The 24,580-nt window shown below is 38.2% G+C and overlaps 1 protein-coding gene across 1 annotated transcript; it reads left to right on the top strand.

Annotated features, from left to right (window-relative positions):
- Positions 1-13,004: 13,004 nt before the first annotated feature.
- Positions 13,005-23,654, top strand: LOC120288307 (phosphoinositide phosphatase SAC6). Its single transcript, XM_039302195.1, is given in 23 exon segments — positions 13,005-13,301; positions 13,484-13,671; positions 13,797-13,880; positions 14,375-14,502; positions 14,584-14,675; positions 16,055-16,112; positions 16,353-16,409; positions 16,518-16,551; positions 16,678-16,758; positions 17,560-17,666; positions 17,947-18,033; positions 18,118-18,154; positions 18,157-18,194; positions 18,613-18,683; positions 18,805-18,902; positions 19,430-19,530; positions 21,033-21,141; positions 21,303-21,375; positions 21,489-21,511; positions 21,514-21,581; positions 21,893-21,994; positions 22,909-22,975; positions 23,253-23,654. Coding segments are annotated over 22 exon segments (1,791 nt in total). The 5' UTR covers positions 13,005-13,301; positions 13,484-13,523; the 3' UTR covers positions 23,381-23,654.
- Positions 23,655-24,580: the final 926 nt, after the last annotated feature.

The raw sequence follows: 24,580 nt of genomic DNA, 5'->3' as shown, positions 1-24,580 counted from the left end.
AAGATTTTCCGTTATATTAACCCCTAACAACTAATACACAAAAGCACATTCTCTAACCACAACTTAGATAATTATTTATGCTATCTAACGTCACCGATTTAATATGCTTGATGAACATGTTTTTTCTTTCTTACTAGGAAATCTCTTGTTCAAAATAATGTGGCACCTATATCTAATATCCATTACAAAAAGCATGTTTTCCTTATTATCATAAGTTTTCCACCCCCCAAAAATCCGCTAAGGTTAATATGCGCCAGTCCACATTAGCAACTGATTTACATTATCATTGTATATTGTCACTAGAGATAAAGAAAAAAGTGCATCAAAGATCAATGAGCTCTTTTCACATATGCCAAATATATGAAACATTCATTTGAGGGAGTATGCTGCATTACAATTGGCTACATAGGTAGGACGTAGGAGTACTTGTCATTGATGCTAAAACAGCAAAAGTTCGAGGAGAATTCTCTGAGAAACTTCCACCAAATTGACATATAGCTTTCGAGGGCAAATAATGTCATAAGTTCAGCGAAATTCCTTGACTGAACTTTCAAATGAAAAGAAGAATGTTAACTTGGTACATTGAATTTTCCAATGTTATGAATAAGGTTTAACCCTACATGTTTAAAACACGCAATAAATGCTTCTGAAGTAATGTACATAGAATTCTGTATTTATGGACTCTGTACTCTCGAAAATATGCTGATTACATCTTCTTGCTGTATGCATTAATGAGATGTTTGGTAATATATTGCTAAAAGAGAAATTGTTATCCTACTGCACATAATTATTTATCTTACTTAAGAGTTCAATGGAGTTTCTTTTAATAATAGGAGAAAGAACCTGGTTTTTACTCCATGTTCCATTTTATGTAAGTTAAAAATGACTCATATGACTCCACTGTTATTAGCTTTTCCCCAAAAGAATGAAAATTTAAGAAACCCCCATTGGTGGAACCAATCAAATAGAACTATTTAGGAAAAGTAGAGAAAAGGGACTGAAGATGAGAGAAATTAGGGAAATTAAAAAGAAGAAGAATGAACTGATGAAGAGGAGAAAAAAGTAGCGTTTGGGGAGGCAGGTGGGGCCCACAGAGAGAGGACAAAGAAGATTAGAAAAGGGAGGTGGGACCAGGAGTTATATCGTCCCTTGCTGCACAATTTACAAATTCTGAAAGAAGTAGTCAGGTTCTAATAACATAAAAGGGTGCCAAAGGATTAAAAAAAACAAAAGAGAGGGGGAAGAATTAGGGATGGACAAGATGTGCTCCAAGTGCCTGTTATAAAATGTTTTAGAAACCAGCAAAGCAAAGTTGAAAAACAGTGCATTACAAAATCAATAACCTTATTCTTGGCACTAGTTGGGCAGAAATTTATGTTTGATTACATAACAAAGTGAGGGCCAATGTGATGGTTTTAGATGGCCAAACTACCAGAGAAATATATAGTCATGCACACATGTATATGTAGAGAGAAAGAGAGAATATAATGGCGATGGACTTATTCTATTGTGCTCCCACAAAAGAGCAACGACTCAGAAAGGTCAATATCACACTATCAACATAACCCTAAGCCCCTGGATTTAATCTTCCACAGCAAAAGACAGTAGTCTCACATTTAAAGCAAAAGGTGGCATATAGAAAACTATCAGTACACGTCTCATGTCTAGTAGATAAAACGAATAGCATACTTACCAAACCAGAACAAGAGGAATGTGGATATCTGGTCATCGATTCAATTAGTCTGTTCATATCACTTAAGATAGAGACAGATTCCTGCACCAAAGATGCTAAATTGCTAACGCGTTCTGCAAGTGCTGACTTATAAGTAGATGACCCTGAGATCTCAGGTACAAAATTAACTCGTAGTTTAGCATGTTTATTTGCAAATTGGGAAGCTCCTTTCCATTTTCCATGATGGAGAGTTGATGCAAAAGCCCAAATTACTGAAGCATCTTGAGGGTTATTCACTAATGCCAAGTGGAATGCCAATAGTCCAATCCTGTCATATTGAAGCAGGGTCAGCTGCATCTCTTGTACCCATAAGATAACAGAGTGACTGGTAGCAATTCAGCAGAATATGAATGACTACCCACCACAAAGTGCAGTCTGAAGGCTGATTGCATGAAACCAATTTGTCCATATTGAAGAATAATCTCTGACAAATGAGATATCACTATTAGATGAAAGGATAGAAGACTTTGGAATAATTTACTTTCTATAATACACTATGACCAAAATATACAACTTCCAAGAAACATTTGATATTTACAAGGAACATGTAAAGCTGCTGTCTGGAACTGCACCAGAACTTTTTGGCTTTATTGAAAATGATTATGGCAGGACAAATGCAGAAAAGACAATGAGAGACATAAGAGAGTTCCTTAATTTACTCAAACTTGATGTTTCCATAAGTTAAATCAATCTAGCATGACGTCTGTGCCCAACATTAACCAAAAGGACAAGCTATGTTGATTGTAAAAGATATTTTCCTAAGTAGAAGAAACCTTACCATCAACATCAAGGAGCTTTGGGCAGAGTGCCCCCTATTCTGCTGATCAAGATACGCTGCCTGCAGCGTGGACTGCTGTTAGAAATAACCTCATTATAACTTAATAATTACTTATACTATGCAAAGAAAGCAACGAAAACAGCTGACATGAAATGGGAGAATAATCTCAAGTAGCCTAAGTCTCTGAAGCAGACAGAGAGAAGGCTCAGCAGCTCCATAGGATAGGATAGAATTTATCTCCAACATTAGCCTGTGCTGGAAAAGGATATGTAAGAAAGAGCATCAGCTAGAGTAAAGAAAAGATACTTCTAGCTAATGATTTCCCCCACAATATGAAAGGAGAAAAGTGCAGGGCAACAATGAAGAACATAGATAAAATAAACCATCAGTAGTCCTAACCTAATAAACAATTCCAAAACCATAGTTATCTTCTTGAAGACAGTAATTTTGCATCAGTACCTTGTTTAAACCTGCAATGGATGATGAGAGGCTACCAATTGCAATTTCAATATCCCTTGACAATGCCAAACCCAGACGAGCTGCAATTCTCACTCCACGCAGGATTCTTGCTGCATGAATGACTTATATGTGATTGTCTATCTAGTTTAACTCTGACATTTTGATAGGAACTGCCCAATAATTTTGCTTAAAATTCTCACTAAAGAAAGAAAGACATACCACAGTCCTCTTCAAAAGACAACTGGGCAGGGATTATAGTCCTAAGCTGGGCATCAAGTAAAAGATATGATGTGAACTTCAAGTAGTCAAATAGCAGAGAAACAGTTAAAATGAATACAAGCATTGATACCAAAGGAAGTAAAAGTAACCTTCAAAGATCTCACATCTTCCATTGCATTGGTGTAATCATAAATTTTGTTCTCTGATAGATCAAAGAACAAACTGCAAATGAAGGATGAAGGTACAGTTACCATGGCATCTATTGGAAGCAAAATGGGCTAGAAAGTTCAGTAAGACCATCAGCAGCTGATAAAATAATCTATCTGGAAAAGGATGGTATTTTTGAAAAAATATTCTATGAAATTGATGAGGATCATTAAGACAATTAAATTTTATAGCAGTTAGGACCACAAAAATCGTCATGTTATCCATTAACCAGCCTCTCCCCACGAGGTAAACATCTAGAGTATCCGAATGACATGGAGACCATTACAGAAAATGTGCCTGAGCTGCTGAGCACCGGCTGAAAGTGCTCCTGGTTAGTTCAACCACTTTCAACAACATTTTGGGTTTCACACTGTTTTACCATGATAGACAAGCCCACACCGATGTAAATCTGCATATCCAGAAAGTCCATAAACAACTATAGAACTTGTTCAAATAAACGAAAGAGCCAGTAAGGTCTCAGTTGAAACCCTTGAGTATCTTCTTATAGCTCCCACATCTCAGCCATTAATTGAATAAAACAAGAAGCATTCACTCATCAAAGTAAGATTGGCCCTAAGTCTTATGTCTAAGCTGATGTATCCCGGTTATTTCCATGGTGCATCCTTTATGCTTCCAAAGTTAGAGATTTACTAATTTACATCTATGTTTGTACACCTAGATTTATCTGACACGTATTTGGCATATCGGGCTTGTATCTGTATCTGATTGGGGTACAAATCAAAGGACTTATCTGAGCTTCCATAGAAAAGAAAAGCTAAAGGTGACACAAGTCAAGTCATCATTTTGGCAAAATAGGCATGAAAATGAAGAAAAGAATATTGTACCTGTTTATTGTGAAGTCCCTATGCATCGAGTCCCTCCAGAGGATGAAGTCCCTTTTATTGCAGCCACTTGGCTTGCAAGAAAAGGCAACCTTCTCTTTTCCTTCTGCCCTCTTTGCAATTGTCTTAAAGCTGGACACCTTTTTTAAAACACATGCAGTAAAACATCAGCAAATGCTAAATGCAGAGTAGCAGAGACAATTAACCAAGTTAAAGCTAAAGATGTATCAGCAAAGCTTTATCCACCAACTAACCTCTACCACAGAACCTTTAATCCGGACCCTACATATTGGGAATCGCTTTCGACAATATCACAACGATGAAATTTTTCCTTCACCTGATAGGGAGACGTTGAAAACCAATTCAATGTCTGAACTTCACCGGTTGGGTGTTTTGTCGCACCAACAAAGGCAGGGAAAAAGGAACAACCTGCTGTAAACTAGCGGTGGTAATGACATCAAAATCTTTCGAACTCTTTTTAAAATTAGGTCTCTGACACATCCGCCAACTAGATAAGCATTAAATCCTGCATATCATCACAAATAGACAAATGAAGTCGCAACTACTAAGTTACTACCAGCTGCATGTCATACGTTGAAATACAATGACGCCAACGCCTTCATTCATGGTGAAGTACAATCCAGCTAAACACGCAGATTAGTACTAGAGAAGACCTCCACTCAATCAAATATCATGATTCAACTATGAATAATATGTCTCTCCCCAAGCATTACCACCTGAAAATATGGTTCGACAACTCCAAACGACGCGAAAGAATAAAAGAAAAGAGAAGTCCAAAAGACAAACAAGGTAAAGCGCATTGGACCTGCATCGCGAAGCAAAGCCAAGACGGTCCAAGGAGACTTCGGGATCGAATGACCAGTCACTCCACAGGACCTCGCATCATACGTCTTCCACTTCGACATATCGATCTCAACTGAATTACCACCACCAACAAAGCCGAACCCACGGAAACTTAATCCCCGTCGGGCCAATGTTAAAAAAAAAACGGGTAAGTGAATTCCACGGGAAAGCAGCGCGCTTGCGCCGGTGAGTTACCGTACCCAGATGAGCAGCGCCGTCGGAGCTCGCCTCCGCTTGCTCCTCCTGAGCTTGCAGCTCCTCCGGCGAGCGTGCGGTTCAATCTCTGAACAAAGAGTAAGCAGAACCGATGAAGAAACCACTAAGCGCACCAACCGTTCGATGAATTGCCGCAGCGAAGAAGAAAACCCAATGAGAGTACCAGAGATACCGGAAGGTGGAGCAGCGCCTTGAGGCGAGAGAGCGCGCCATTGCCGGCTCTCAGCGACGCCGCCGCCGCCGCCGCCATGACGATGCGAGAAGCAGGGATCACGGCATCGTCGAGAAGAGGAGAAGAGGGAGCGAGGGAGTTCGGAAGGGACGAGGGAATCGTGCTTACATATGGTCGTTCGTGGTTTTTGTTCGCGAAGCGGGCGGCCCTGGCCGACTCCTCGGCTATTCCCCCAAATTTTAGGATTTCTTTTGGAAAATTGTTGATTTCGTTTTCATCCCCATAATAAAAAAAAAGATGATAAGTGCATTAAAAGTCTTAAAATTAGTCACGAAAATATAATTAAGTCATAAAATTTTGAAAAGTGTAATTAAATTCTAAAATTTATCAAATTAGTCTAATCAACTCTTTCTATTAATTGTACTTTTGAATATTATAAAACTCAATTGAACTTTTATGAGAAAGTTTAGGTCTTAATTGTAATTTTTTAAAATTTTTAAGCTTCGATTGCATTTTTATAACAAATTTTAGGACTTTCAATATATTTATCTCCCAAAAAAGATAGCCAATGTATATCTTTATAAATATGTAAGTGTTTTGTCTAATGCTTCTGCATCAACTTACATTACTTTTAGGGCAAATTGCAAAAATTGAAACGTTGGAAGGTAATTTACCCTCTAAATTTCAGAAATGATATTGCATTGTGTCTCTTAACGCCAGCTCGGACCAAATCTTGCTTGGATCTCCGACCATCTATCACGGCAAATTCTTCATATAAGTAAATACATGTAAAAAAAAAAAAAAAAAAAGCACAATTTAGACACATGTGATAGCGTATGATGAGGACTCTGGTTGTTTCACAGAAAATGAATAATTTTAAAAATATTTTTTTTAAAATGGATTAGTTATGTCTCTTATAAAAATGAATGAAAGAAAAATATTTTTATCATCCAAAAAATATTTTGAACACAAATTCTTGTTGATAATAAATGCATTTGTTAGTCGCTAATTATTTTAAGCGATGCATGAGATCATTTTTATATCATTCATTTTCAGTGAAATAAATGAAGCACACAATTCCGATGACAATCTAGTAGAAGTGAACCCAAATGCACATTAATATATTGCTCTAAAATATATTTTTCAAAGATCTTGTATTTTTTTTTTTTCACGCATATATATATATATATATATATATATATATGACTCATTTGACCTACATAAATAGCCATATGATGAGACGAGTGAGAAAAATTTGGGCGGAAGCAATGTTAGGAAGCAGATAGCCCCAAATTTCAAAAGGTTGAAGGGATTAATCGCGAAATTTGAAACTCACTCCATCGCGTTCGTAAATTGTCTCAACCATCTTTTCGTTAATCAACAACCCCATGACAAAATCGTTAGGTCTGAAAAAACATTCACAACCGCTCTCGAGTTACATACGAAATGAAATATACCGAATGCATTTTACATTGTAATGTCCTGAATAATTAGAAAAAAAAAAAAGTTATTTCACTCAGTCTAACATCAGAGCAACACACGGGTTTTCACCAATTACAGTAAAGCATAGCTTAGTGTACATGTCATTATCTATTTATTTATTTTTCTGTACTTTTGGCATTTTTGTTTCTATATTTTTTCTCTTAGCAAAAGACAATGATACTATAGAGAATAAGAGATTTACATTTATCTATAATGCAATGGGGAAATCTCAATTTTTGTTTTTTTGTGTGGTGAATCGAAATATCTAATTTATCAAGAGTTTTAATATAAGGTGACTCCTTTGACAACAAGAATTAGTTATGTGAACATGGATCCTTCTTGAAGGACATCCCCGAATTACTTGCTAAACAAGTTTTTGTAAAAAGTTTAAGTATGTTCAACTGTTCTTCTTAGAGTTACCGCATGACTGAATGAACAAAACAAATTTGAGAATTGAACCTTCCCTTCAATTATCAAGCCTTAGCATTCGCACCAATCGCAATATGTGGTAAAGTTTTTTCACATAAGTATTAATAGTAAGTACTCAGAAGTGGCGATTAAAATTTCTTAGTCACTCAATATAAATTTCAAATGCCTTTGGTCAAATTTGTACTTTTCTTCATTTAAGATGGCCTATCTTTTGGTGTAACATAATGAATATTTCTTTGATTTCATTCATATCTTGATAGTCGTTCTTTGTTCTTTTCTCCGTATGTATGTATCATTTAGCAAGAGTTCATAGCACAAAAAAATTAAATAGTTTTTTTGCTTTTTTTTTCCCAGAGACTTCTTTTATCAGTACGCTTCAAAAAAAATATCCAAATTATACGTTTCATCTTTTCATTTATATCTTTTTATCACCTTAACTTCACACAAAAAGTAGAGAAAGAAAGAATTGGCTGTGCTTTTCATTAATCCCATATAAATCTCTCACCATATCCTTTTTTCGCACGAAATCTGGAGGATAATTTCCCACCAGAGCAGCTGTTTTCCAATAGTGGCAAATAGGGAAAAGTGCCAAAAAAGTTATAAATCTTTTATTTTGTGTTGATTTAGTCATAAACTTTTTTTTGTGTCGATTTAATCGTAAACATTTTTACGTTGTGCCAATTCAGTCATTTCCGGCCAATTTTGACCGGATTTTACTAACTGGACGCCGGCCAGCTGACGTGGCATGATCGCGCCGACGTAAACAACTTTTAATAATATTTTAATATTTTAGAATTTTTTTTTCTTTTTTATTTCTTTTTATTTTGCTCTTCCCTCTTCTTCCTCTAGCCGGTTGCCAAACCTTGGTGATTGGCCAAAGGCAACGGTCGGCGAGGTCAAGGTCGACCTTGTCGGCCACCTTGCCAGTGGCCACGAGGGTGAGCCCTACTAGCTCGGCGCAAGGCCAACTCTCCCCACTCCGTTCCCCGATCCCAATTTCGCCCTAGAAATTTCCTCCCTCGGCTCGTCATCGTCGTCTCTAGGGTTTTATGGGAGCTCGGGGGTGTCCTCGGTCACGCGGCTCCGGCCCCGGATTTTCGCCTAGTTTCCCTGTTATGGCGATCGTCGAGCGAGGCTCAACCCTCGCTAGATCCAAAGAAGGGCAAGCCTCACCACCCAGCCTCAAGGGCGGCCTCGCTAGGCGGGCAAGGCTCGACCCTTGTCGACCCGGGTGAGGGCGAACCTCACCGCCCAACGTGTAGACGCCCTCACGGCCATTGGCGAGGTGGCCGGCTAGGTCGACCTCAACCTTCCCGGCCGTCGCCTCTAGCCAGTCGCTAAGGTCCAACGATCAACCGAAGGAAGAAGAGGGAAGAAAATATGAAAAATGAAAATAAAAATAAAAAAATAAAAAGAAAGAAAGAAAATTCAATAATATTAAAATATTATTAAAAGTTGTCAACGCGGCCACAATTATGCCACGCGCTAGCCGGTGTCTAGTCAACAAAATCTGCCCAAAATTAGCTGGAAATGACTGAATTGGCACAACATAAAAATGTTTAGGACTAAATCAGCACAAAAAAAAGTTTAAAACTAAATCGGCATAAGACAAAAGGTTTATGACTTTTTTGGCATTTTTCCCGTGGCAAATAATACGAACCATGACAACCTTTAGTGCACTACCGAAAATGCATCAATCACCATTTCTGGAAACCTCCTTTTCCATCCCTATAAATAAACTACGTAATGGAAGAGTTGCGTAACCCTCTTCTTGAAGCTCAGTCCAACTTATCACAGAAGTCTCTGAATCTTCTTCGCCGTTCATGAGCAACCCCCATGACAAGTTACTAGACCAGAAACATGGCACGAGCCCTGGAAATGGATCCTCACGACTCGAAAACAGTGTTCCGAATCCTCCCGACCGTCCTCCTCATGCCAGACGAGTCGGCGACGCTAGGGACGACACTGTCGTCGCGGTTTCTTGGGGCAGTGATATGATGACTGAAGTGACCGGCTGGGGGAGTTCCGCCCCGCGTAGCGGACGGAGATTGTGGAGGCAATGCAGAGAGCCAGACCCTCCGGCGGAGGTCGCGCATGCGGCGCAGGTGCCGAGGCGGAAGACGAACCACGGAGTGCCCGAACTCCCGAGGTCGTGCAGCGTGTGCTCGTTGAAGTTCTACGGTTGGCGGGGAGCTGTTCGCGCACATGAGGACTCACCTCGAGAAAGAGTCTCGGTGCATGCGCGAGAGCTTCCCGCCGCTGGACTCCTCGGTGGAGGGGGAGGCTCGCGATCGAGGCAGCGGCGTCAAGGGCCGGGAGCTCGCCTCGACTTTACTCCATATGTCACCGAGGGCAAATGAGGACCACGGGGACCAAAATGCAGCTTTCTCGACTGCAGGGAGTCAAGGGACAGACGCGGCGGCGGTGGCGAGTCAGGGAGCAGATGCCAGCGGTTCGGCCGCCCATGCTTCGCCACCGAGGCGAGGACTGGGCTTCAAATTTGATCTGAACAAGCCACCTCCAGAGGAGGAGGACGACAACGACGACCATGGCGGTTCGGATTTGAAAAAGCTGCCTCCGAAGGCAGAGGAAGGAGGAGGACGGTAATGATATCTTAGGCAAAGATGCACGGCATGGGGTTTGCCAGGACGAGAAAAGATGATTGCTCGATTTGCCAAGAAGAGGAAAGATTTATGGTATTGCATAAGCAGAAACTTTATAACTTTTTTTCTTACGTAATCTCTCTTTGGAGGGTCATTTGCGTTGATCAAGATTTGCTCTTTTCGTCTCTTTTCGTTCATGTGATTGACAGCAGTGTTTTGTGAGTTTTAGGTATTGGAGTAAGGTACTTTACTTTCAGGCTGCTTGCAAAAGCAATGCATGTGTGCAGTAGCTATATTCAACCTGAGATTTATTGAGCAGGCATGCTTTTTATTTTATTTTTTTCCATGGTGAACTTTCATCTATGCAATGATTTTACAACGATTATACAGATGATTAATATGCTAGTAAAATGGCACGTCCATTGCTCGTGGGTAGAGAATTTTTTTCCCAATATCTTTGTTGTACAACTAGAGAATGATTGAGTCGAACTAAGTAAATACGCATCCTAACTTGGTTGTTTGTATCTTAAAAAAAAGTCTGTTCAAATTTTATATGATTACATGATTTATTCAAATGGAGGAGGAAGAAAATTCTAAATTACACGACGAACACATATAAAATAAGAATACACACCAATTCTTGAACTAGCATAAAAGAATGCTAGAGACATGTCTATTCAAATCTTTATTTTTTTCGGGAAAAGAGGTATCTTTTCGTGCTGATATATAAGCATGAGGAAAAATATCATCTAATTTAAGAAATTGGGAAGAGGCTATGTCTAATCCTATCCTTAAATTGTTTCATTTGAATCTTTTGCAAACCTTGGCATCCATTAAGGGTGATTCCCTCTCCCTTGGGGAAAATACAAAGGGGGAATAGGGAGGTTGATGAGTGTGGATATCGACATGTTAATATAAAGAGCACAACCTTATCAGCCGCTAATGGTATATCTATTAAACAGGCGAGGTAGCCCTTAGTCAACTCTATGGTGAGAAGCCAGTATCCACAAAGTACCCCTATTTCAGGGGTTTCCAATATATTACTTCAAAGGGGTATTTGTTCATTTGAATGTCAAAAACATATTATTATTTGATATTTTTTAGGTTCGATCTTGGCGTAACAAAAGTTTTAAACATTCACTATTGGATGATTAACACATGAACTTGCTAATAATTGTATAATTGAATTCTTCAACATGTTGATAATGTAATGGAAGTTAGACTCTTCCTTCCATGCAATATGTCAAGAACTTCGGACTTTCAAGCTTTTTTATCCCCTTATCTTCTCTTAGCACCAATTAACAAAAACAATGCCACTTTAGTGTTAATCTTTTCAATTGTGCCAATTTAATATTAATTTTGTACACAAAATTCCAATGTAGCATTTTAATTACTTCTTGCCGAAAATCGCTAATGTGATAGTTCAGTTACTGTTGGCTATTCTATCCGTTTGGTTCAGCTTTCCCAATGGCCTTTGGCCCCCAAAGCCTCTTAGGGAAAATATTTTGTGTTTGACAACCATTTTTGAAAGCTCATTAGCCAAATATTAGCATTCCCAATGCCGAAAGCCCAATGCAAGTCTAGACTAGCTTTGAGCATTGGGTATTTCGGAAATGCAAGTTCTCTATTCATCATTGTTATTGTTCATCTTCTTCCCTGTTCTTCTTCGTCTTCCTCGTCGCCTGAGAGTTCGACTTCGCCAACAGTTGCCACCGTCGCGTGGGGGTTGTGCATCCCTAGTGACTACCGCCTGGGGTGGCATAACCCTTGACCTAGGTGGTGTCGCCTGGCACGCGTGAACCATGCGACACGTTTAGTCCTGCGACTAGCCTTCGCCGGGCCGTTTGGATGGCCGATCTAGCCGTTTCGGCGCCGGTCGCTGGATTTTATTTTTAGACTTTAAAAAAAATAGCAAAATCCAATTACAAATGTGAGTTTTGTCCAACGGTGTTTTAACTAAAGTTATTTTTCAATACTATTTGAGATTGTAATTTACCAAACAAAGTGTAGCATTTCAAGAAACCCCTTTGGCTTCAAAGTCATTTCCACAAAGTTGAACCAAACGAGCATGTGACACACGCCAGGTCCATGATTTTCAATAAAATTCAGAATAACTATGTTTGGATTTCAAGCAAAAGTTCATGACTAGATTAACAAAATTAAAAAGTTCATAATTTAATTGGTAACCATATAATAAGTTTAGGATTGAGTTAACAATTCCCCTCAAATGCATAGGTAGGCTTTCTAAAAGAGAGAATTTATTAATAAGGCCTATTATAATAAAAATTAAAATTAACTACATGAACAAATAGAATGTATTGCTCGTCTTAAAAAAACAAAAGAAACAGTATATGTCTAGTCATAGGACAAAACAGAAATTTAAAAATTATACATATTATTGACAGTAATGACAAAAAGGAGAGTAACGCATATTTATCAATATATGATCGCGTGAAGTACAGACGAAGTAAATACAAGTTTACATTTATATTTTAAGTAACTACTAATTCTCTTAGTGCGGATTTCTCTCCTTATTTCACTTTATTTTTTGTATTGAGTGGATTTCTTAATATAGGATACCTTAATTCAACGGTTTAGGTTATACTCGATTGTCTTGATGGAGTTTAGCTCTACTAAAATCTTTTTTTAAACATTAGTTTAATCTATTATCAATATTTAAAAATAACATAAGAAAGTGTAGGACGGCATGTAAATGATTGATAAGGGTATTGAGTTATGTGATAATGTCGCGTCACCCGGTAAGTATAGAGTTAAAGGAAGTATCACACGAGCATATAAACAAACTCTGACTTTGTATACATATACATATATATACTTATATAATTTTATATATAATTTGGGAGGTGAGTTTAGAGAGGGGAAAAGCCTTTTATACTGTTCCTATTAGACGGCAATTTAGAAAAATGCAAAAGGAAAATTGGACAACTGCAGCAATACATCTACGCAATGAGTGGGTCAGCACTTCCCCTGGAGTCATTCAGGTCCTACAACAACGCCAACTTTCTTGCCAGTTCGTTAATCTCTCAGTCCCGCCCAGGATCTAATCCCTTCTTTTTTGCATTTTGGCTATTAAAAGAATCCCAGAATTTTATCTTTTTTCTTCTTTTTCGGCCCTCTTTTTTAGCTTGGAGATCATGGGCGGACAACCCATGCACAAGCTGTAACGCCACTTTCCCACCATCTCTCTCTGAAAAGTCCGAAACTTTATGCGTCCCCTCTGTGCTTGCTTGGATCTCTTCCAGAAAGTTTGAAACTTTCACGCGCGATCTTCGCACAGGTAGGTCCGGTCCGTTCCATCCCGTCCCGGGTCGAAATTCTTCCTCGTCCTAGGCGGAATTAGATGCAAAAAGCTCGATTCTTGATTGCGTTCGGACGAAGTGGGCAGTTGCGATGCGCTGTGAATTCTGGTTTTTTGGCTTCGTCGATGGATTCTGAGTGATGGGTTCTGTGTTCTTTTAGCTGTTTTATCTTCCTGCGGGTGAGAGCTTGATTCCCAATAATGATGGAGAAGGCGGAGTCGGAGCAGAAGCTGTGCACGCGCATGAGGCTCTGGGAATTCCCGGATCAGTATGTGGTTGAGCCCACTGACGGATCTTGTGGATCCTTTTTAGCGGTTAGTCGTGTCGATGGGACGATGAATCTGATAGGTGGGTTCGCGATTTCGAGTCTGATTCTTTCGAAACATTCGGAAAGAAAATTTCAGCTGGGCGATATCTTGCTTTGTTATTCTTTTCTCCCATCTGTTGACATGCGGATTTTTTTTTTGCTCCAGATGAGCTTCCGGAATACGATTCGGTGCGGGTCCCCAAAATCCGACCCATCTTTGGAGTGCTTGGGATGTTGAAGCTCGTGGCAGGTGGTTGTCTGCTTGCAGTTCCTTTGGATCTTTAATTACTTAGGACTGCTTGATATGTAGGTTCACGTCCTAGAACGAGGCTAATGTTCCGTTTCATTTATAAGATCTTCGTGCACTGGAAAAAGTGATCATAATAGTCGCTACCGCATTGTTCTAAGTGTATGAATGCGGATTTGCCCCTTTTCCAATCAGTTGATGCACCGTTTACAGAATGGTACTTATTTTATATAAGGAGGTAGACCTTTTTGTTCTGGACAAGTGATATAGTCAGATTTATTTTTGTCTGAGGACTATCTTTTGTTCCCGTTAAAAAAGAAAACCAAGTAAATGCATTATCAATGACATTAACAGAAATGGGATTGGAAGTAATGATATGTTGTAATGTTTGCAATTTCAATTTCCAAGCGTGTTTGGTCATTCTGGTAATCAGTATATGTAATGCTGGGATCAAGTGTTTAATGCTTTTCTCCTTCTAAACTCCTGTGTTTCTCAAGGGTCATATTTGATTGTTATCACCGAACGAGAGGCTGTTGGCTCTTATTTTGGGCATCCTATCTATAGAGTGTCGTCCTTGAAGGTTTACCCTTGTGACCATTCTCTCAAACATTCCCCGAATGAGCAGGTGTGCCTTTTGTGCTTCTTTGCCTTTTGTTTATCCCTAGTCATGAGTGGTACCATTGACAGTGTTATTGGATATTTGCAGAGGAGGTTGGAGACTGAGTTTTGTGGGCTGCTCAGCGAGGCAGAGAGGACTTCCGGTCTATATTTTTCCTATGACACTAACTTGACACTAAGGTGACAAACTACCCACTAACAATATTTGTTAAATCTCCAGTTGCACATTACAAGTAAAATGCAGAACTGTCAATATGGAAATGTGTGTGTCTACAATTTGAATAAGACTGAGTTTTGTGGGCCTCTTGACTTAGAAATGACATGCACCTGGCTCAAGGAATTGGCGAGGTTATTAAATGTAGTTCGTGGAATCTAGAAAACAGAGAATTAGCTCGATAGATACTTTTTTTCTTATGAGTATAAATGCTAAGACATAGTCCAGATGATATTGCTGAGGATAGGAGTCAGAATAATATGACTGACGATCGGAGAGAAGAAAGAGCACCAATTACATATCTCAATTGAAGATGTAATCAGATGTAGATGGGGAAATACAAATTCTCTCTTGTTATTCTTACCTGCAAGAAGACCCTGTTTGGTTTTTATTGTGATGTTTGTCCTCTTTGCTTGATTTGGTCCATAGGTAAGGTATATGGTGCTGAGGCATCGGGATACTTGAAAAGTGTGTCTTTGATGGGCCAAAACATGGTGGCACTTTTACTTTTTGAGTCCATGAATGTTTCTAATTATGCATTCGTCTTTAATTCAATTCTCCTAGATGAGGATAAAGCCAATTTTGAAGCAGAACAAATGGAACATATGAGAAATTGTTCTTGCAAGAAAGGGTTTTCAATCAATCCTCCACTATTTGAAGAGCTAACTAGCACTCATAAAATTCAAATAGACAAACGAGTGAGGTTCTTCCAATGTGCTTCCAATGTCTATTCTAAATTTTTAGATTTTCCAAGGAACTCCTCAGAGCTTGTATAAAATAATTTTATACCTATAAGTGTGACAATTGAACTTTTTTCTTAAGCATAATTGTGTTGGTTAGATTCCATTTAACCTATTTGTTATATGCTTAGGAAATAGGTGTCTCTTTCTGCATTTTATTTCAAACATTCAAATTGAATAATGATGTGGCAGACCATCAACAGTAATTGCTCAATATGTCTCTTTGTTTTTCTTTCTAGCTCAGTACAGTTGTGTGTAGGGTTTTTGAACCTCTAACCTTGTTCCTTTTTACAACCCCCTACTACTGAACCTAATTCTTGATGGTTCAGCATTTTCTCTTCCTTTGTCACATCTCTTCCTGTTTGACCAAAGGGCTTGGAACCATATTTCACAACATGAGAAATGCCCTGTAATTATATAGGAAGAGTTGCACTGACATATACATCAATATAAATCTTAGTGGTACAAAAATCAGACTTCAGGATTGACATGACCTCGTCAGAATATGAACTTGCTGCTGACACTGATATATGTGGTAGTATGATTAGTAACCCAAGTGATTGTCTTGGCTATTGACTCTGCCTGGGTAAACTTTTATGCTGCAGTGCTCAACGGTTATATGAACTGGGTGATGAGTCCAAGTTGCTTCCTCTTTGGAGACAGGCAAGTCTTCATGTTATAGTGACTGCCTTCCCTCTATTACTACAGTTTTGATATGTTGAACTCTACCATAGAGGACTGCTTGGTCTTGGACTTAATTCAGATATCTTCTACAGTTTTCCATTTTTAAGGCTGTGCTTGAATACGTATTTGCTATTCCTCCAAATGCCAAGTCGTCAAAATTTTGTTCTATATCCTTTTTGCAGTATAAGTTTTGCTAACGACACCAATTTTTTGCCACAGGCTGATCCTCGGTTTCTCTGGAATAATTATTTGCTGGAATTTCTCATAGATAAAAAGGTTGTAACTCAGATACAAATATGTGATCCAATTTTTTTCCCGTACTCTTGTATTCTGCATTTTAATGGATCTTGATGCTGACCATTTGTGTGATTGTGCTCTTTGCAGCTTGATCGTTACTTGCTGCCTGTTATCCAAGGGAATATCCTTTTAGTTTTATTTGCTTGCTGTTGCATGAAAGTGCACCAAGGCTTGACATACTTTCAAAGCCATGACAAAATGCTATATTTCCCCCTTTTTACATTTGAGCTCCTTAACTGATTATCACGCTTTCAGCATTTTCAAGCAGCCATTGGGAAAGATATTGCTGATGTCACGTTGATTGCTAGGAGGTGCTCAAGGAGAAATGGTACCTGAAGCCTTTGATTTTGCTCGTCTTCAGTAATATATTTTTTATTTAGACTGTCAATTTTGTGACCATATTAATGATTGATATGTTTACCTATAGTATCATAGTTGAGTATGTAGCTAGATCCTGTAAATTTGATCATAGATATAGACGATTAATACTTTCCCAACACAGTTGTCTTAACCTCAAGCAAATAAAAGGAATGTATCACTTGAACTGGTGTATGATAAAGGTTTTGAGAGTGATGGAATGGGAACATGGGCAGAGAATGCTGCTTTCTTTGGCTGTTGGTACATGAAGGGAATGCTTAAATGGGTTGCAAGTTGGGAGAATGATTCTATTTCAACTAGCTGTAGATTGTTACTAGGTAGTTTTTGGGTGCCTGTTCAGCTAAAAACTATGCTGATACATCTATACTGGACCACCAGAAGTAATCGCCTTCTTCTTCATGATTACTTTACTATGTATACCTCTTAATATTGTGATTCTGTCTATCCCATCTCAATAAAAGTACTGTAAGTCATGAAAAGATGGTTCTGTATGTGCTCAAGAGAGTGGTGACGGTTGCTTCAGCCACCTGAGATAGCTGATAATTGCCAAAAGATGGCACAATCAAATTGTCGATTGAGATGGACGGTGAATTTCATCAACAAGTGATTTTCTTTTTTTAGTCAGATCTCCCATTAGATGTAGTTTACTTTGCAAGCTGACTCTATACTGCAATATATGAACCTAAATGTCAACCCACTGTTTACTATGAAAGCTAACCACACCTTAATGCTTTTAATCATCTTCCTCAAGGAACCCGAATGTGGAGAAGGGGAGCTGACTCTGATGGTTATGTTGCCAATTTTGTGGAAAGTGAGCAAATTATGCAGATGAATGGGTTCACAGCATCATTTATCCAAGTGAATCTCACTCTCTCTCTCTCTCTCTCATATTGTGTTGATGTTTGTCATGGGAAGGACGCTCATTCATTAATCTGTGCATGATATACATTATTATCCCATAGCTTGATGGCTTAACATTTTGGACAAAAACCCTGGACAATTTAAGTAGATAGTGAAATTTTATCTTGAAGTTATCTGAGACTCATAGGGGTATTGTTTCTCTTATTTGATTGATGATTGGCAACAAATGCATCAGTATGTGCAGTATTTCCTAAAATGATTTTATGTCCTTTTCCAGGTACGAGGTTCCATTCCATTTATTTGGGAGCAAATTGTTAATTTGACATATAAGCCTAAGTTTGAGATAGTGAAACCTGAGGAAGCTGTGAGTATTCTGACCTTTTTTCTGCTTTTTAACATTGAACTGTGAAATTGAATGCACTTCTGTTTTTTAATTGATCATACACAGCCTCGAGTTGTCGAGCGTCACTTTCTGGACTTGAGAAAACATATCGAGCTGTTTTTGCTGTTGATCTTGTCAATAAGGTAACTTTCTTTCCCAGGATGCTAAAAGATCTATCATTAACTGTTGATAATCAATTATCTGACTTTTTAGGCTACTCTGAAAATTAAAAAGGAATTTACAGTTTAATGATTTACTATTTCTAAAGGTTCGTTTTGTTGAAGGAAAACTGTTTCCAGAGATTATTTTCTGACTCTCCAGTGATTAGATGACAGAGAACTAATTGATTTATGAAAAGCGTTTTGCATGGTATGAAAACAACAAGCTTAGATTGGGAGAAAATGACTTCCCCTTCTAGCAAGAAAGAAATCACTTTTCCTAAACCACCAAACAAATTAAAACTAACCATTTTCCTTGAATGATTTCCATGGTAAATATTTTCCTTTATTGTGAAGTTTTCAGTGAAATAAACACACCCTAATTTGCATTTTATTCTATTAGCATGGAGGTGAGGGCCGCCTATCTGAAAAATATGCAGATGCAATGCAGCATATTGTTGGTGATGACGTAAGGTAGAATTTCTTTTATATCTTTATCTGTCCTCTTATGTGTGCTGAATATAGTTTTCTTCGCCAACCCCAAATATGATTGAAAAATATCTAATCTAACTGTTGATTTCATGTAAAATTGCAGATATTTGCACTTTGATTTTCATCGGATTTGTGGGCATGTTCACTTTGAGCGTCTCTCCATTCTTTATGACCAAATGGCAGACTTCCTTGAAAAAATGGGTATGGTTCATTTTCAGGTACTTGGAGTTGTAGTTTTGTTAAGGTCAGCGGTTTTAACTTGATGTGCCGTATGAGAAATGGATACGATACTGATTTTGGCTATGGCTGTCTGATAGATACTTCTAATAGGGTGCAAAAGTTGGCAAAATTAATTGCTCTATACATGTCGCAAAGATTAAAGTTTCACTTTTTTTAATTGGAAGATGATTATGTAGGGCTATATCTGGCAGTTTAACCTAGAAAAAATCACTATGGAAAGTTCTTATAGGTCATGCTGAGGACGTAAAATCCTGTTTTATTTGATCTGGTTCTCCCTCCCTCCCTCCCTCCCTTCCCTCCTTCCTCTCTCTCTCTCTCTCTCTCTCTCTCTCTCATGCGCGCATGCACGCGCACAACTGTCAGTGTAAATACACGCATGTACATTTGTTTACATTGACCATATTGAATTTTCTTTTCATCAAAATGTATAAGATGCACACTGTATCGCCACTCAGCTATATTAATTTTTCTTTTTCTTCTTGTATGCAGTTACTTTTTATTGAATGAGAAGAGTGAGAAACTTAAAGAGCAACTTGGGGTTGTGAGGACAAATTGCATTGATTGCTTAGACCGTACAAATGTTACCCAGGTATTTTGATTTAATGTTATAGGTTTGCTTAAACAGCTCTAGAAAAATCATGTTGATGTAGGATGGTGAGTCCCAAAGCAGTCTGATATAGGACTAGATGAGAAACTAGAAAGCACTGCAGACAATAACTTTAAGTGAGTGAACTCCTTTGGGCTTCACACATAAAGCTCCCTCATATACACTAGGGTTTCTTAGGCATCACGCCTAAGAGAAGAGTTGCTCACACATTCCAAAAGCAAAGACTTGCTAAATTTCAGTAAATTTCAGTAAAATTCATCAACTCCATTTAATATAAAGAAATGCTGGCTTATATCTAGACTCTTATGAAAAAATTTACTCCTAGTTGAAATAGGAAATCTCAATAAAAAGCTTAAATCCTGTCTAAGCTGGATTAATAAACATGATATCGTACTTCAATAGAATGTAGGAACTCATTGATATCCTGACAAAATTCAGATATGAGACTACTAATTCAATTTAGAGGCAAACCCTGATCCTATCGGACTCTTATTTGATCTATGAATTGATAATATGGTCCTCTTCACCTGAACTTGGTAAAAACTGTCATTTTTTGAACAAGTATTGACTTTTTTTAACTTGTGGGCTTCATCATGTGTTCTCTTCTAGGCTATAGGGTTGTGATACAATTGTCAATCCATCATCTGCTAAATTAACGATGTGGTGATCTCAGGCTTGTAATAACTGAATTGATTACGATTATTGCTTGTCAGAAATGAACAAGGCATCCTCTTCTCTGTACAGTTTTTCATAAGATTATCTTTCTTTGAATGTAATGGGTCCAGGGCCCAAATCAGTTGTCTCAGCCTAGGGGCATTAGCAGCTGTTTCTAGTTCTTGTTCCCCTCCCATGGGCAGGTTCTTATGTGATACTCACCCATCTGCCACTGCAAACACCACTTGCTGTCCAACTTGCACGTGTTAAGCATGCCGCTAGCGTTGATCCTGAGCCAGTATTGAACTCTCAATGAGATTTGTTATAATTTTAAAATAATAAACCACGCCTCATCTAACAGCTTAAGCTTTTAGAATAGTCGGCAATGGTCTAACAAAATGTCATATGGTATCAAAGCTGGAGGTCCTGAGTTCGAATATTTTCAGGCCTCATTTACCTCTTCAATTAAATTTCCATGTTTAGTTCTAGGCAAAGGACCAGATTAAGTGTGAGGGAAAGTATTATAATATTTTAGTAATAAACCACGTCATCATCTAATAACTTAAGTTTTTATAACAGTCGGCAGTGATCCCACAAAATCTTACAAGATTAAATGCCAAAATTGTGCCATTATTGTCAGCATTTCTGCATTCCTTCTCATGTTGACAATACTTGATATATATTCTTTTTTAAATGTACATTTAAAGTGAAGCATCTGCTTCTGTGGTGAAGGATTTTGCATGATTATTTCAGCAATTTTTGCGCCCCTCTTTTTTTCTCTTGATGTTTGCAATAGTCTGTTTTCTGATGATGGCATCTTGCAATTGCAGAGCATGATAGGTCGAAGAGTGTTAGAATGGCAGCTCAGAAGGATTGGTGTATTCGGTGCTGAAGAGACAATCGAGGCACATCCAAATTTCGATGAGAACTTTAAGATACGTAAGTGGTTACAACTCAAGTTGGGCTTATTTTTAGCATGACCATGTTCTATCCTATTCTTTTAACAATGCTGGTTCGAATAACATGGTTTTATATCACTTGACTGTCTGTACTCATCATTTAATAATCTTGCTTTTTTCTCCGGTTATTGTAATGTCTAGTGTGGGCTAATCATGGGGATGAAATAAGCATTCAATATTCTGGTACTCCAGCTCTGAAGGGTGACTTTGTCAGGTAGTAGTGATTCTGATAAATATAACTTTATTTTGATTGCATTGCTTTGGTTTATAAATTTGATACTTAAATTCAACTGTTTCTGTGCTCATTTAAATCCTAATGCCTCTTAGGTATGGGCGGCGGACAATTCAGGGATCCTTAATGACGGAAAGAATGCCATGGTTCGCTACTATTTGAATAATTTCGTTGATGGAACGAAGCAGGTTTGTTTTTCCCATCATTTTCACTATATCCGTGCCTTTGTTATGCTCATATTATCCCTGTGCATGTGCACCTGCAAGTGTGTCCACCAGTTTATCCCGATCGTTTATATGACCACCTTGAAAATCTTTCGCTGATGACAGTTTCTTCGAAGGAAGTAATGCATGAATGCTTTTGATTTGATTTTATCTAAATTTTTAGAGACAACAAATTAATGTACTTCCGATTATCCTCTTCTGAAGAGAGAGATTCATTATGATTATCAATCGTTCAATTTCCATGCTAACTGCACTTTTTCTGTAAAATGTTTAAGGATGCAATCGATCTACTTCAAGGGCATTATATTGTCTCGGTCAGTCGCGATTTAACCACCCCGTCCATTCCATCACAGAAGACAGGCCTTGAGGCTGTAGCTGTAAGTACTAGCCTGTTGCACTTTGTAGGATAACAATATTAGCACGTGTCCTTTTAAGTGATTTTGCGATCATTCCTTTTCAATAGCTATACCTTTTGTCTATAAATGCCAGTGTTGCTCATGTTCATGACTGGTAGAATTGCCATGATTTCTGGCGCATGTAGATCAACGTTATGCTTTTTTCCTTACCAAAGCATTGCTATGTGGATGTTCCTTTGTGGCACAAGCAGGATTAACTTCTGTTGCACGAGTCACATGGTCAGGTTTTAAGGTAGGTAGAAGATGATCATCACCCAAAGGGCTCAATAAGTTATGCACCAATATTAAGTCCAAACTAAGGATTCTAATTAACATAGGTGGATAGATGATATTGAAATTTCTTTTTCTTTCACTACTTGATGGAGGGGATTGAAATTGTTATTTAAAATGTATCTTGTGGATATTTGGTACCTCCTTTTATGTTATATGGCATGTTTTTGTGAAGGTGAAACAATCTTATTTTTAAACCTTTGTGCTGGAAGTTGTTAAAAGTTGGTTGACCATCTTGTCGTGAAAGCTCCTCAACTTTTCCAATCTTTATGAAGATATGCTGGTGGATCATGAAATGCTGTTAATCTAAGTGCATCAGCACATTCCTTGCTTCCATCATCCTATCATTAATATTCTGTCTGCTCTATACGTCCCGGTAATTCAGCTTGGCAGTCCTTTCCAGATGATCATTATCTTCTGATGCTAGTTTAAAACTGTCATCTGTCTAAATTTATTCAGTTATTGGAGACCTGATTCAACTGCCCTCCTTTCAGTCATGAGAGAGACTATTGCTATATTTTCGAATTGCATGGTCACGTTGTGTCTATTATGGATGTTGTCAAGCCGTTCTGATATTCTACTGATCTTTATTTTTTCCATTTCAGTCATTTCCTCTGGCTTTCTCATTGGTCTTGGTTGGATTCTTTTTCGCAGCCATGTCTTTAAGACGAGGTAAGTTACTCATATTTACATTGGTTCCATTGTCTCAAAATCAACGCATCATGATGTTTTCCTCAAATTTTTGGATAGACTAGTCCAACAGATGCGGCAATGTAGCCTTAGTTTTTGCCTGAGAGAGGACTTTATGATGTTTTCTAATTGTCGGTGTGAGAGAATTGCTACTAGCTCCTAATGCAACAAGCCTTATGAATCACCTCGTTTCATTTCAATTTGCTCTCTTTCTACCACAATCAGGTTGTAATTATAATCCTGCTCTTTGCTTTTGCAGCTCCTTTCGAATTGCGGCACCTGTTCTTTTCTTTTGTTTGGGCAGGAATGAGTATTGCGATAGCAGCATTTGTTAGGGCTAATGGCCGGATTTTCTGCAATCGACCTCGTCTGCACAAGCCTCGTTGATTCTGGATGCAAAAGCCTCGTGCCACTAAACTGCTGTTTCACTGTTTTTTTCTCGTCTCATTACATATTGTATTTATTCTTTAAATTTTACATTGCCTAGAGTCCAGTTGCCATTGCACCTGCAGTTGACAGTGCTACGTCTGGAATTCGTGGAATTTTGTATAATTAGATTTCTCTTGCTCTATCACTATATGTTCATTCCAGGTCAATATAAAGGCTTGGGGTTTGGGGGAGATTGATTTTACTTAAATACAGCTACAGATCTCATTAACTCATAGATCATATCATAACCTTGTGAGAGGCGTCAGACAAATTTTGCTAATTCTCACCGTGCAAACTTTGTCGTCTTAATTTTGCAAATTGGTTTCGTTTGCTTCATGTCTTGTCCAGATCATAAGTCCAAACTACCACTGAAAATGTAGGATGGTTTTCATGTGATGGTTAAGCAAGCAAATTGACAAGCGCAGTTTCATGCACAAAGAGTATAATAGGATCTATGGGATCGAGGGTCACATCCATAACGAATTAAGGCATTTGTCTGGGTCACTTTGTTTCGACTTTAATTTTGTTACTACCTCGATAATGCCTACCGAAAAAAAAAAATCATATTAAAGAAATAACTAGCGTCTGATACCAAATAGGACGGACCCCAAACGGGTATTCCAGGATATGATCTAAGACAAGATATTCCAGCGTTATTTGATCTCATGCGAGGAATGTGAAGAAAAGCGAAATGCTAAATCGGAGTTACTGATTTCTAGTAAGGTAAGAAAAGGAAAGGCAGAGCAATTCTTGAAGCAAAGACATGGGATTTCTCCTCGATAATGCCCCATAAATGCCCAATGGACACACAGGGGACAAGGAGTAGAGTAAATGCAGAAACCCCAAATTGTTACATATGAGATCCAGGAAAGTATTAGCCTGTAATTGCTTTATCCAGTTTCAGACCCAACGAAACAAATGAAAATCCGAGCATCGTTATTTCTGGAATTTAACCATTCTATTTCTGCAACTGAGACATCCATATTTTCGGGAAAAAACAATTGATTTTCTTTTGAAGTATGCCGTTCATGTAAGTGACACCTCTTACTTAGTATTGATAAAAAATAATGTTACACGGACGTGCGTGAGAATAGCTGCGGCTGTGCCAGCTTATTCGATGAGTGGATCATTGGATCGGTACTTGATCATCAACATGGT

This window comes from Eucalyptus grandis, chromosome 9 (genome assembly GCF_016545825.1).
Source record: "Eucalyptus grandis isolate ANBG69807.140 chromosome 9, ASM1654582v1, whole genome shotgun sequence".
NCBI lineage: Eukaryota > Viridiplantae > Streptophyta > Magnoliopsida > Myrtales > Myrtaceae > Eucalyptus > Eucalyptus grandis.
The sequence above is the reverse complement of the archived record's forward strand: the minus strand, read 5'-3'. Positions and strand labels throughout refer to the sequence as shown.